Source organism: Neopsephotus bourkii, unplaced genomic scaffold, assembly GCF_033783945.1.
Source record: "Neopsephotus bourkii isolate Nb327-2 ecotype Australia unplaced genomic scaffold, CSIRO-AGI_Nbou_v1 NB_716, whole genome shotgun sequence".
NCBI lineage: Eukaryota > Metazoa > Chordata > Aves > Psittaciformes > Psittacidae > Neopsephotus > Neopsephotus bourkii.
Window position 1 is genome coordinate 3,118,099 of NW_026901215.1, and position 12,323 is coordinate 3,130,421.

At 38.1% G+C, this 12,323-nt stretch overlaps 1 protein-coding gene across 2 annotated transcripts; it reads left to right on the forward strand.

The window, feature by feature from the left end:
* The first annotated feature begins 42 nt into the window (after nucleotides 1-42).
* On the forward strand, nucleotides 43-11,990 carry SLU7 (SLU7 homolog, splicing factor). 2 transcript variants are annotated; one of them, XM_061354093.1, is made up of 16 exons: nucleotides 43-65; nucleotides 788-973; nucleotides 1,582-1,735; nucleotides 2,024-2,104; nucleotides 2,707-2,871; nucleotides 4,253-4,318; nucleotides 5,758-5,805; nucleotides 6,298-6,429; nucleotides 6,709-6,806; nucleotides 8,174-8,241; nucleotides 8,421-8,560; nucleotides 8,939-9,100; nucleotides 9,538-9,642; nucleotides 9,823-9,897; nucleotides 10,153-10,257; nucleotides 11,218-11,990. In XM_061354093.1, the coding sequence occupies exons 2-16, from the start codon at nucleotides 810-812 to the stop codon at nucleotides 11,395-11,397; spliced, it is 1,743 nt and encodes a 580-aa protein (XP_061210077.1). In that variant the 5' UTR covers nucleotides 43-65; nucleotides 788-809; the 3' UTR covers nucleotides 11,398-11,990. The 2 variants fall into 2 exon arrangements, with proteins under 2 accessions (XP_061210077.1, XP_061210078.1); XM_061354094.1 differs by lacking the exons at nucleotides 43-65; nucleotides 5,758-5,805.
* Nucleotides 11,991-12,323: the final 333 nt, after the last annotated feature.

Consider the following 12,323-nt stretch of genomic DNA (forward strand, 5'->3'; position numbering starts at 1 on the left):
TCGCAGTGCTGTCGCTCTTTCTGACCTAGCCGTGGCGCGTTCTCGGTATCTGTGCGACCTGGCAGGTAAACAGGGGAGCGGGGCTGGGGTAGAGGGGCCGCGGGTAGCGGCGGGGACCGGCTCTCCGGGCGGCCGCCCTGGGCTCCGGGAAAGCACCCACTTCCTTGCGGGCCGGGCCTGGGCCCTGCTAGGGCGCTGCTTCCTCGTAGGCCTCTCTCGAGTCGCCTACGTGTAGGCTCGGGTTCGGGCATGCTACGTGAACGCGCCGGGGCCTCCGGCAACCACGGCCGGTCCGCGGGCTCAGCTGACCCGAACAGCAGCAGCAGCGGCGGCGGGTGAGTCCGTGTCCAGCTCCGTGGGGTTCTGGAGCGCCGATAGTGCGTGTCCTGTGCTGTGTGCAGAGCTGCTGCTGTGCGTCCCCGCCTGGCGTCCGGCTGGGCAGAGAACAGGAACTAGAATCAGAATGGTTGGGGTTGAAAGGGTCCTTAAAAATCATCTAGTTTCAGCCCTCTGCCATGGGCAGGAAAATACACAAGACTTGGTAATATTCCTGTAGATGAACAACATAGGCAGTAAGGCACCTCCAGCAAGTGACCCTAAATAATAGATTAATCAACATAACGAAGGAGACATTGCATTAATTAATAGTAACGGTTTTTTTTCAGCACCGGTGCTTATTTTTGAATGCATTTTACAGTGTTACTGGTTTCACTCGATGCAAAAGCATGATGAAGAACTGTGCTGTCAAGTAATATTGATCTGTAAGACTTTTATTTTCTCGTAACAGGAAAAGAAAGAGAAAAACCGATATGTCATCAGGGACGGTAGTGAATGCCGCTCCTTCAGGAGGATCAAATGATGTGGGCCTGGAGGAACCAAAGAAGATGACAAGAGAAGACTGGAGGAAAAAAAAGGAATTGGAAGAACAGAGAAAACTAGGAAATGCACCTGCTGAGGTGGATGAAGAAGGAAAGTAAGTTTAATTAAAGCTGTGGTTGTTGTAAAGCTACTGGTTAAAAATGCCTTTTTTCCCTGATGTGATTACAGAATAATCATGAGGGTGATACATGGGTCATTGTAGAAATAAATAGTTGGGACTCTATTAATTTGCTTTAACATTCCAGCCATCCCTAGAAACTTACTTTCCCCACAAAAAATGTAGGTTCAATGTTTATTACTGTAATCTATTGATAGTGCTGCTAAAAGTTCCATCTGTGTGGCTACTTGTAAGTAGTGGTCTAAAAGTGACCAAAACCTGGTACTGGGCAGCTTCACAGTGTACATTATCTGGTCCCTGTCTCTTGCTTCTATGAGACTTGTTGCTTTTGAGAAGATGAATGTTACTGGGTTTGTGCTCAGTAGCATTGCACAGAATAAAGTGTTTGATTTGGAGTCAGGAATTAGATGACAACAACATCACATGAACCTGCGTTCATCTAGTTAAATTTGCAATGTGTTGTAACAACTTCATTATTTTATTTTCACTGGTAAAGCACTGAACTTTAATGTGAGAGTTATGTGTTAGGCCAAGTTGTTGGGTTTTTTTTCCTATGCCATGTATTTATTACACATCTTTTACAGGGATATCAATCCTCATATTCCTCAGTACATATCCTCAGTACCATGGTACATAGATCCTTCTAAAAGACCTACACTAAAGCATCAGAGACCACAGCCAGAGAAGCAGAAAAAGTATAGCACCTCTGGAGAATGGTACAAACGAGGAGTTAAAGAGGTATGCAAAATTTTTTTGTCATAAAATAAAGATTTGGGTTGATTCCATGAGGATATGATTTCTGGTAACACATTTTTGAGGGAGACAGGAGTTGGGAATTCTAATTCAGCAGGCAAGTCTGATTTGATCAAACACAAGGCAGTGGTTGATAATAAACAAAATACATGTTCTGGGCTTGGGTAGGTCATGCACTCTTTCGTTCTATTAAAAAAAATGAATTGGGTGTTGGGAACATGTGTATGAATCTTGCCGCAAGTTTGTACAACACCGTCTTTCTTTGTTGTTTAGCATGCTGTGGCAACTAGATACCGTAAAGGGGCTTGCGAGAACTGTGGGGCATTGACACACAGTAAGAAGGACTGCATGGAGGTAAACTTGACTTTTAGAATTACAGAATCATTTTGTTGATGTTTTAATGGTTTTGAAAACAGTGTGAGTTCTAATCTTAGTGAAAAATAGCCAGCTGGAGATAAAAGGCAAATTACTAGTTTTGAAGAAGCTATTTTGAAAAACATTACAGGTGTTGAAAGGTGGCTTGGAAATTTCTGAAGAAATTATTACATAGAAAAATAAAGGGAAGAAATGTTACTGTTCAGGGTGTTGCTCATCAATTCTGTTTGTGATCAGTACTGCAATAATAGGCAAAAACATTTTAGTTCTTCATAATAATTTGCTTTAACTCAAGTGCTGTCTTTCTGTTCCATGTCAATTAGAAGCCATTCCCAGAAATTGGTGTTTCAGTTTGTTCTTAGCTGTGGAAAATAAGAGTTCAAAATTGATGGGGTTTGGAATCAGTTGTGCTGCTCTGAAATACAGAAATTAATTACTTGCATTTATGTACAATTTACAGGCTTATAGTGCTGAATTTAGGTGACTCTAGAAGAGCTCAATTGATTCTATTTTTAAACAGGTATTTGAGTGGCATATTTTAGTCTAGTGGACTGATCCAACCATTGTTTTTTAACTTTCAGAGACCCAGGAAAATTGGAGCAAAATACACAGGCATGAATATTGCACCAGATGAACATGTGCAGCCTCAACTGACATTTGATTATGATGGAAAGCGAGACCGTTGGAATGGCTATAACCCAGAAGAGCACATGAAGATTGTAGAGGAATATGCCAAGGTTGATTTGGTATGTAGCTGTTATCTTTTATTCAGGAAAAGTTTAGTGTTTGGTTTGGCTGGGAAGAGGCATGTTTTTTATGTGCAGTTATAATATTAGACCTTGTGCTGTATTGATAATGAAAAAGTGAGATGAATACTGTGGTTGATAGCAGACTTCACATAAACTAAAAATTGAGATCAGAACTGGCAACCGAGTATGGATCTGTACAATAATTAGTCTCTCCAGATTGCTTACCTTTTAATAGGCAAACCTTACCCAAGATGCAGATTGAATCATATGCAAGAAAGGAATTTATTATCTAGTTGTATTAGAGCCAACAAATCTCTACCTATTTTGTAACCTTAGTCATGTTATTTTATTAATGAATTCTTTTTGTTACCATGATGGAGGAGGAGTATATTTGTACACAGCTCTTTGCAGGCTGGCATCCTGCTGTTGCAGATAACTTTCTATGTCTATGCACCAAATGTATGTAAACACTAAGTACCTTCTAAAAAAAGTTGAAAAAAGAGTTCACTACCTTAGCTAGATGTCAGCTACTTGTTCCAAAAGGTATTTAGGTGCCTAAGTAACTCCCTTCAGTGCCTGGTCCTCAGTATTTTCCTATAGTACATAGGAAAGCTAGTGCTAAAAGTGATCTAATCAGTGTGCATAAATGTCTGATGGGAATGTTTAAAGGCAGAACCAGACTCTTACCAGTAGTATCTAGTGACAGGACAAGAAGCAGTGGGCAAAAATTGAAATACAAGAAATTCTGTTTAATTATAAGAAAGAAATACTCTACTGTAAGGGTGATCAAACGGGAACAGCTTGCCCAGTGGGGCTGGGCAGTCTCCATTTTTGGAGGTAGTCAAAACTTGCCTAGACTGTCCTTGGCAGTCTCCAGAGGTGCTTTGAAATCTCACTTCAGGTGCTAGACTTTGGTGGGCCTTCTTGCATGAACCATAAATGCAGCATCAGTCACAGAGTACCTTAAGCACTGAAGTTTCTAACTAGTCTATGAGGGCACAATAGTAAAACGTGTTTGTTTTTAAACACAACTGAAATAAGCTCTCTAGTTCTTAAAGTAGGATGAATGTATTAATGGTAGAACTGCATAAATCAGGTAAACTTTTAACAGTATAATATAAAGTAGTAAAACAGTCAGTGTACATAATTTCCTTTCCTTGAGCCTCAGCAAACAGTGTGGTAAAGCACGGGAGTTAGAAGGGACAAGTTGTAGGCTGCTGATTTTTTACAAGCACCAACACAGTTAAGCCCCCATATTTGGTAATAATTAGCACTTTTTAATGACAGCAGTCAGAGGAGTTGGTTGTGATAAATAAATACTACTGCACACTTCCTGTTAAGAAGGAATATTAAAACAAATGTGTTTCATGATACGCAGGCCAAACGTACACTGAAAGCCCAGAAGCTTCAGGAAGAGTTAGCATCAGGGAAGCTGGAGCAAGTGGTAAGTAAACTAACTCTTAATGTATTTATGTTTAGCCTGAATAAAAATACATCAGGTTCCTTCTGCTCTCTGATGCTTTTCCTCTACACAAGGCCTGCTATTGTGGTTTTTTTTTATGCCCTTCAGTAATTTAAAGACTTCTGTAGCACCAGCATATTGTGTGTCACGTTCAAGAATTTGAAGTAGTATCTTCTTTCAAATGAAAATTGACTGTTTTCCTCCTATGGGCAAAGATTCCGTATGATTATTATTATTGCTAACATTAATGACATGGAATTTTGTTCATATACTCAGAGGTTACATCTGACTCATGTTGAGTTAATGACCATTACATGACTGTGGATTGTTTTTGTAATGATAGGTATAAATTAGAATAGGAAGGTGTTTTCTTTATGTTAAACCAAACTTGTTTCTTCTCTAGTTGTTGCTATGACTTATTTGCAGTGTTATTCCCTCTAGTTTATAACTGCAGAGTTCCCATCTTCTGCTAACTTCTATAAACTCCTCTGAGATTATAGGCAGTGATTTTGATAATCTTTGATATAAAATTCTATTTTTAAAAAGTAATTTATGATAATATTCTAAGTTTATAAAACGGGGGGAAAGTAGAGAGTGCTACTGGTCGGAACTATGGTTTTTTTAATTAATACTGTAAGAAAGAAAACAAGCACAAGAAAGACTACGTACAGTTGGGCCTGCGCTTTCCAGAGGTTGTCACTTCACATTTTGTCAGTAGATGGCAGAGTGAACTTAATCTCCAGCCCAGCACAAACTACAGCGTTCTGGCCTTCCCGATAGAAAAATATTCTTTCTCTTTTTGGTGCCTGTTTTTACCACAAGACAAACATTGTTAGCTTCCATATTCCTTACAAAATGAAGCTGTAAGAAGGGAAGTGTGTTTGAAACGTAAGAACTACCTCTGATAGTTCTATCTCTGACAGGACCAAGACTCCTTTGTATAGCCAATTTGCTGGTCAGTCTTCTTATTTCCATTTCTAATGCTGCAAGTATTCTCAAGTTAGAGGCTAAGCAGGTTGAAAAATAAAGTCTAGCTCTGTTTCTCCAGATTAAATCATGGCTTCTGAAATTCTCATTATGCATAAATATTAAGCTTTCAGAGTTGAATCTTGGTTATATTTGCTTGACATGAAAGTGGTCAAAGGCATAGCAAGGTCTAACAAACAGTGACACTTCTAGAATTTGCTGGTTTTGCAAAGGCTTGGAAAATTAGTTTGGAATACAATGAAAAGGTTTCCAACATATATCTGTAACAGAGACACAAGCTCTTTCCTAGAACATTATGTTGCAGTCTTTGCCACATGTAAATTGTATTTTGCATCCATCATCAAGCTCTGCTTTGATTGCTTTTTATATCCCTGCCATCTTTCCTGTCTCTGCTGTCTTGTCTTCTCTGCTGATGGGCTCTTTGTTTGTTGCAGAACTCCCCAAGACAGCAGTGGGGAGAAGAGGAACCAAATTCACAGACAGTAAGATCACTACCCACTGCATCACACCATGGGCAGAAAAAAGGGCCTGTAGTTAGTGGAACAGTGAAACAAGGGTGGCATAAGGGTTTGAATGTTGGGTTCATGCCACTGGCTGCCTGTTCTTTCCAGCAGAGATCACTGGATTTCACAGAAGGGTTTTTGGGTTTAATTCCTGTGTGTTGTCAAACCTTGGACATGCATGCAAATAACTAGTTCTTAAGTAATATAGTTTGTCCAAGATAACTGTATTCTTAATATAATCACAGTTCTGGTTTTGTAATCGTTTCCATATGAGGAAGTGGAAATCCTTGTATTTCTGAGAGCTGTTGAATGCTAGATTAGTATGATAGCACACTTAAGTTCAGGTAAATGATGCTAGTTTTTAACTACACGGGTTGCAGAAGTTTTAATGAAACCACTAAAATCAGTCTCTCATACATATCTGTAGTGTGAATGTCCTCTTTTATTTAGAAGTTTTCCATCTCTCCTCAGGAAAGAGATCATAACAGTGAAGATGAGGATGAAGATAAATATGCAGATGACATTGATATGCCTGGACAGAACTTTGACTCAAAAAGACGTATCACAGTTAGAAATCTACGTATTCGGGAAGATATTGCTAAAGTAAGTTAAGAATTCATTACAGATCTTCTTTTGTATTCATGAGAGTTAGTTTCCAAAAAGTTGTATACTCAAAGGTTAATAAGTTTATGTATGGGTCTTGGGGCATGGAGATTCAGGGCTATTCTAAGTTCTGTTTCGGCTCATTTTACGACTTTGTCAAGGTTAACCTTATACATAGAACTAACTTCTTAAATGTCTGAGCTGGGGGATACAGGAGTAACTTCAGTCTTTTTTAAATCATAAATATTGGATATCTTGTATGTTGTTTTCTTTCCCTAGTACTTGAGGAATTTGGATCCAAACTCTGCTTACTATGATCCCAAAACAAGAGCAATGAGGGAGAACCCATATGCCAATACAGGCAAGAATCCAGACGAGTAAGTTAAAACAGGATCGTGTTTCTGTATCCAACAAAACTGCTAAAAATAAGATTAATAGTTTTGTATTTTATCTATATGTTTTGTACTAATGAATCTCTAGTCAGTTATGGATAGAAGTAGCAGTAAGTACAGGAAAAATGTTTAGCAGCACTTTTAATATGTAAAAGTGGTATTTTAGTAATATTGGCTGTTAATGTTCAGGGATATGTGGACCACCATTTAGTTTAATGATCTGCACAAGAAGAATATTGCTGTATATAGAGGTTATACCTGTAAACAGTAATGATGTTTATGTAAAGTATTTCAGTAACCAAATCTTAAACTTTGTCCCTTGTTTGTTGGAAAGCATTCAGCAGTGGAGACTAGCATGGAATATCAGTGGTACCCAAGTGAATGTTTGAATTAGGAGCAAGAGCTCCTCATATATTAACAGAGTCTACATAAAAAAAAGTCCGAAAGCTTTGGCATTGTCTGGATAGATAACTAGAGAATACCATAGGCTGGCTTTTGGCTGCACATAAGACTGTCTCACTTAAAACTCAAGTCGAGTACTTGAGCTGTGACCCAGCATTGGCCTGCATAGTGCTGGGGCCTTGCAGAGCAGACAGGCCTGGAGTAGAAACATTTATTCAGAGTACAGTAATTGGATTAGCTCTCTGCCTGGAACAGGATGGCAGTGACTGAATGCTAGCAAATAATGCTCTTTGCACCTCTTCTTGCCCCCAGCTAGCATCTTGCCAGCCAGTTCTGGTTTTAGATGCAGATGCTTTCACTTCTCTCCAGAATCATAATTTGACCTTTGCTGAATCTGTGTTTCTGCCACAGACTAAATTTTTCAGAGTGGCGTTGGCGAGGTGAAAAGAGTAAGAAGTTGGATTGTTAACACTGATTTTCAACATGTTTTATACAGTCATTGAATCTCTTTGAAGGGTGCAAAAGAGATTCTCAGATAACTGAGAATGGTAGAGCCATACACTGGGTCTGGGTGGGAGGAGAGATTCACAAATTCAAAAGCAAGAATCACTGTGCTAGAATATCACATACCATTTATGCATATTTATTATGCAATTAGATCCAAGTTTGACTTACGGTGTTTGGTATCCCAGATACAGTTCCAGGTCTCTGTCATAAGGTAATTCCAAGTAAACATAGGCATCAGGTATTCTGAGTTGCTATCTAATACTTGCATGACTGTGGGGAGCCTAGACTTTAATTCCATTCATTGAGTTGAATGCTTCCTCTCCCTTTGTTCTTAACTCTCAGAGCACAAAGAATTTTTTGCTTTCGTGTTGGTGGTCTGTGGTTGCAATTAAAAGGAAATCATGTTTCTTGAATGCTAAAAATCCTGTTGTTCTTTTCTGCAGAGTTGGTTACGCAGGTGATAACTTTGTTCGCTATACTGGAGATACCATTTCAATGGCACAGACTCAGCGTAAGTGTGTTTTAAGAAAATTGATTTAAATACTTAAGAGTGCTTGTTTCTTGAAAAAGAGAATTAAATCTCTTTAGATTGAGGCTTTCTTTCAAGTTACAGAATTAAAGATGATCATAATTTGAATGCATATGTCAGTTTTAGAATAAATATTAAGTGAAATCTCTTGTGTACCACAGTGTTTGCTTGGGAGGCTTATGACAAAGGCTCTGAAGTTCACCTGCAAGCAGACCCTACAAAATTAGAACTACTTTATAAATCCTTCAAAGTGAAAAAAGAAGATTTCAAGGCACAGCAGAAAGAAAGCATCCTAGAGAAGGTAACAGACATTCAATCTTATTTAATAAGAATTCTGTTGAGTTTGAAGCCTGGGTCTTGGCGAACAAATAAAATTGCTAATGTTACCAGCATTAGCTGTTCTCAGCAGCTTGGTCTGAAAAGATTTCCTGCTTTGCGTGAGGAGTATCACTGTTTTAATTCTCCAGGCAAAACAAACAAAACCAAACCAAAATACCACAATGGCCATAGGAGGAGATGCATTTCACTCTTAACTATTCCCTAAAGATTAAATTGTCTCTATCTGCTTTATTTGTGTCACTTTCACTGCCTTCTGAAAGAAACACTTTTTAAAATGTAATTCTTAACTACATAAAAGGTGGCCTTTTTTTCCAAACTGTTATTTCTCTTTGCATTTTAGTATGGAGGACAAGAACATTTGGATGCCCCACCAGCTGAACTGCTGTTAGGTCAAACAGAAGATTATGTGGAGTACTCTAGGCATGGAACAGTCATCAAAGGACAAGAGAAAGCTGTTGCTTGCTCTAAATATGAAGAGGATATAAAGATCAACAACCATACAGTAAGCATATGTTAAGATTATAAAAAAATCAGATTCCCTCCCACTGGAAGGGTATGAGGTACGGTGGGATACAGTACAACATAATTAATACACTAAACAAATTTCTACTCTGTATCAAATTTGACACTCTCCTTTTCTACCAAGGAGAAATTTCCAATTGCCATTTGCAATGCAAATTTGAGTTACAATGGCAATCTTAAGCTAAAGGGGATGTTACTGTATTTCGCTTTGACTTTGAATACGAGTTGACCACATCCTGTTGCTTTTCTGTTGTTCAAAAATGTACCTGTGTAGCTAATGCAAAATTGTGAACTATTTCCCATAAACTTCCTTTCTGAATTGTTCAAATAGTTTATTTACCAGGATATAACCTCAGGAATAGATTGCAGCTCTCTTCTTATGGGAGTATCACTGGATGTATGTGTCTCCTCTTTCAGAGCATTTGGGGTTCATACTGGAAAGAAGGCAAGTGGGGTTACAAATGCTGCCACTCATTTGTCAAGTACTCATACTGTACAGGAGAAGCTGGGAAAGAAATTGCTGTAAGTATTGTTTTAGTCGCTTGGTAAGAGCTAAAAATCATTAATCTTCCTATCTAAGTTTTAGACTGTTTTGCTTTCTTTGGGGGTTGGGGTATTTGTTTGGCTTGGGGTTTTTTTTTTGTCCTTCCCCTTTCAAGTATGCTTAGTAAGTGACTATCCTTTCTCTTGTCTGTTGTATAGAATGCTGAAGCAAGCTTACTACAAGAGCAACCCAGGGAGGAAGAACACATGACAAAACCCAAAACACTGATGGAGGTAGGTTGTTTCCCTTTCTCAGGGAGGCAGATATTTTTCCTCAGCGTTTTAAGAGATGGAAGGATACATATAACTACAAAATGATGCAAGTCATAATGAGTCTGAAAATCATTAGACTGCATTAATAGATCATTAGCATCTCTATTAATGCTATATGAGACCTCAGTTTTCAGTAGACTCTTGGTGGGACTTAATGGCTTCAACATTACTGTTTGCAAGTTGAATCTTAACAATAAGTGGTTTTCCACTTTACAGATCCATCAAGAGAAACAGAAAGAGAAGAAAAAGAAGAAGCACAAGAAGAGCTCAAATTCGGATAGTGAGGGTGAAGAGAAAAAGAAGCAAGAAAAACTTAAAAAGGTGCACTATATTCTTCAATGGTTTTGTGGCAAAAAGAACTTGAAAAATATTTTACAACGTCAGTTTTATGAAACCTGCTATGCAGTTCCTGTGGCATTCTGTGGGATGTTCTTTAATGCTAATTTTGAGCTAAAGCAAATTTAAAATGCTGTTAGATGTCCTTAAGTATATTCCCTGTTTCTTGGGCAAGCATGCAATAAATGTTTAGTTTTGGAAGATTTAGTTTAGATGATTTAGAACATTTCCTGTCTAGGCACCACAGCTGTACATCTATAAAAGACATTTCAGAACACAGTGATTTGTGTATTGAAGAAAGATGGAGAGATCAAAAGCACTGTCAAAGCTTAACTTAGCACTTTTCATCCCAGACGTGCCCAGCCTCACAGCTGATGCAATAAATCCATCCACCAATCTATAGGCTGACTGCTGCTGAACAGCCCTTCCACGAGCACAGCCTCTGGATATTCAGACTGTGAAATGATGTAACCATATGAAATCATGGTTAATCAAAGCATTGTGCAAATGAAATTTCTTTTAAATAGCTATACAGAGCAACAGGAGTAGTTTGAGGAGTGGGATAACATGTATTTCAAAAAGCATTTAAAAAACACCACAACCCCTACACCCCCCCATAATACACATACCCAAACCCCTAAGATCGCATGCTTGCTTATCTGCTTTTGTACTTGCTGGGTCATGATTACATTTTAGGTAGAGCTGAAGAGTTTCTTACTTAATTTTGGCAATTGGAAAGAGATAAAAGCATCTTGTTCTTGTTAAATATCGTTTTACCGTCATTTTATGTTAAACTCTACAAAATGAGCATTAAGTGTGCTGTAGGTGTATTGGACAGATGTGCATTGCTTATCCCACCATTCTGCCTGCTGCTTCTTCTGATACTGAAATCTAATATAAACTTTCATTGTGATGGTTTGATTGTTTTTTTTTCTTTAATTTCAGGCACTAAACGCAGAAGAGGCTCGTCTTCTTCACGTGAAAGAAATCATGCAGATAGATGAGAGAAAGAGACCATACAACAGCATATATGACAGCAGGGAGCCAACAGAAGAGGAAATGGAAGCTTACAGAATGAAACGTCAGAGACCTGATGATCCTATGGCCTCTTTTCTTGGACAGTAGTCATGGCAGAAATCATTCCTATACACTAGACTCTTCTTCATTGTTGTTTACAGTTCTATAGAAACCTGCTGTGGCAAAGACCATTTTTTGCACCAAAAAAAGATGGTGAAAACTTCTGCCAGTAGACCTAACTAGATATACTATAGCAGTAAGTTCAATAGACATAGCAATTACTTCAGGAGACATATTTATAGTCATGTTATATGTGTGTGTATGTATACATATACAGTCACAAATATATACATACACACATGTATAGGCTATTACAGAGTAGAAATATTTTCTCTCTTTATTGGAAAAGATCTGATCCTGGCTACAATTCTAAGTTCATTTGGCCAACCAGTATATGCATAAAGTAATGATACATTTGGCAAAACTGCTCAGAAGAAATGGTTGTTATGTTGCTTAATATAGAATAAAGATTGATACCAAAAAAAATACAACAGCTACTGAGTCCTCTTATGAAGTTGCTTGTCACATGGCTTTAAAAGGAGAAATAGTTTCTTTCTCAATCACTTTGTGGTAGGTATTTTGGAAATGTAAAAATTGATAACTGTACAGGTTTTGTTAAATTAATACAAATATCTTAAATGCTGTACAGCCTTTTTTAATGATAGGAGAAGCTGACTGTAGAGCTTTTTAAATTCTATTTCTGCAGATCTTAACATACAAATTTAGGTCATAGAGACCTGAGTTCTTTTGATAACAGTATTCATCTCACCCTTACAACTTCCAGAATCCTGTTGCTTGATGCAGTACCAAGTCAGGCTCTAATATCTCTTGACAAAGTAAAGCAGCATCTGGTTTGTCTTTGGAAATACTAGTTCTTAAACTGGGAGTGAAAAACTTAACAGCATGACTTCAGAGTTGGAAGGCTTACAAATTATTTGTGTTATGGTTTAAACTGTCTTATTAAACATGGCTTT

What these genes read in the sequence shown, in the direction of transcription:
- SLU7 (XM_061354093.1), top strand. Translation starts at nt 810, where the DNA reads ATGTCATCAGGGACGGTAGTGAATGCCGCTCCTTCAGGAGGATCAAAT. An exon ending in AGGAACCAAATTCACAGACA is followed by an intron (nt 5,806 to 6,297) that starts GTAAGATCACTA and finishes ATCTCTCCTCAG; the next exon opens with GAAAGAGATCATAACAGTGA. An exon ending in AAGCTGGGAAAGAAATTGCT is followed by an intron (nt 9,643 to 9,822) that starts GTAAGTATTGTT and finishes TCTGTTGTATAG; the next exon opens with AATGCTGAAGCAAGCTTACT.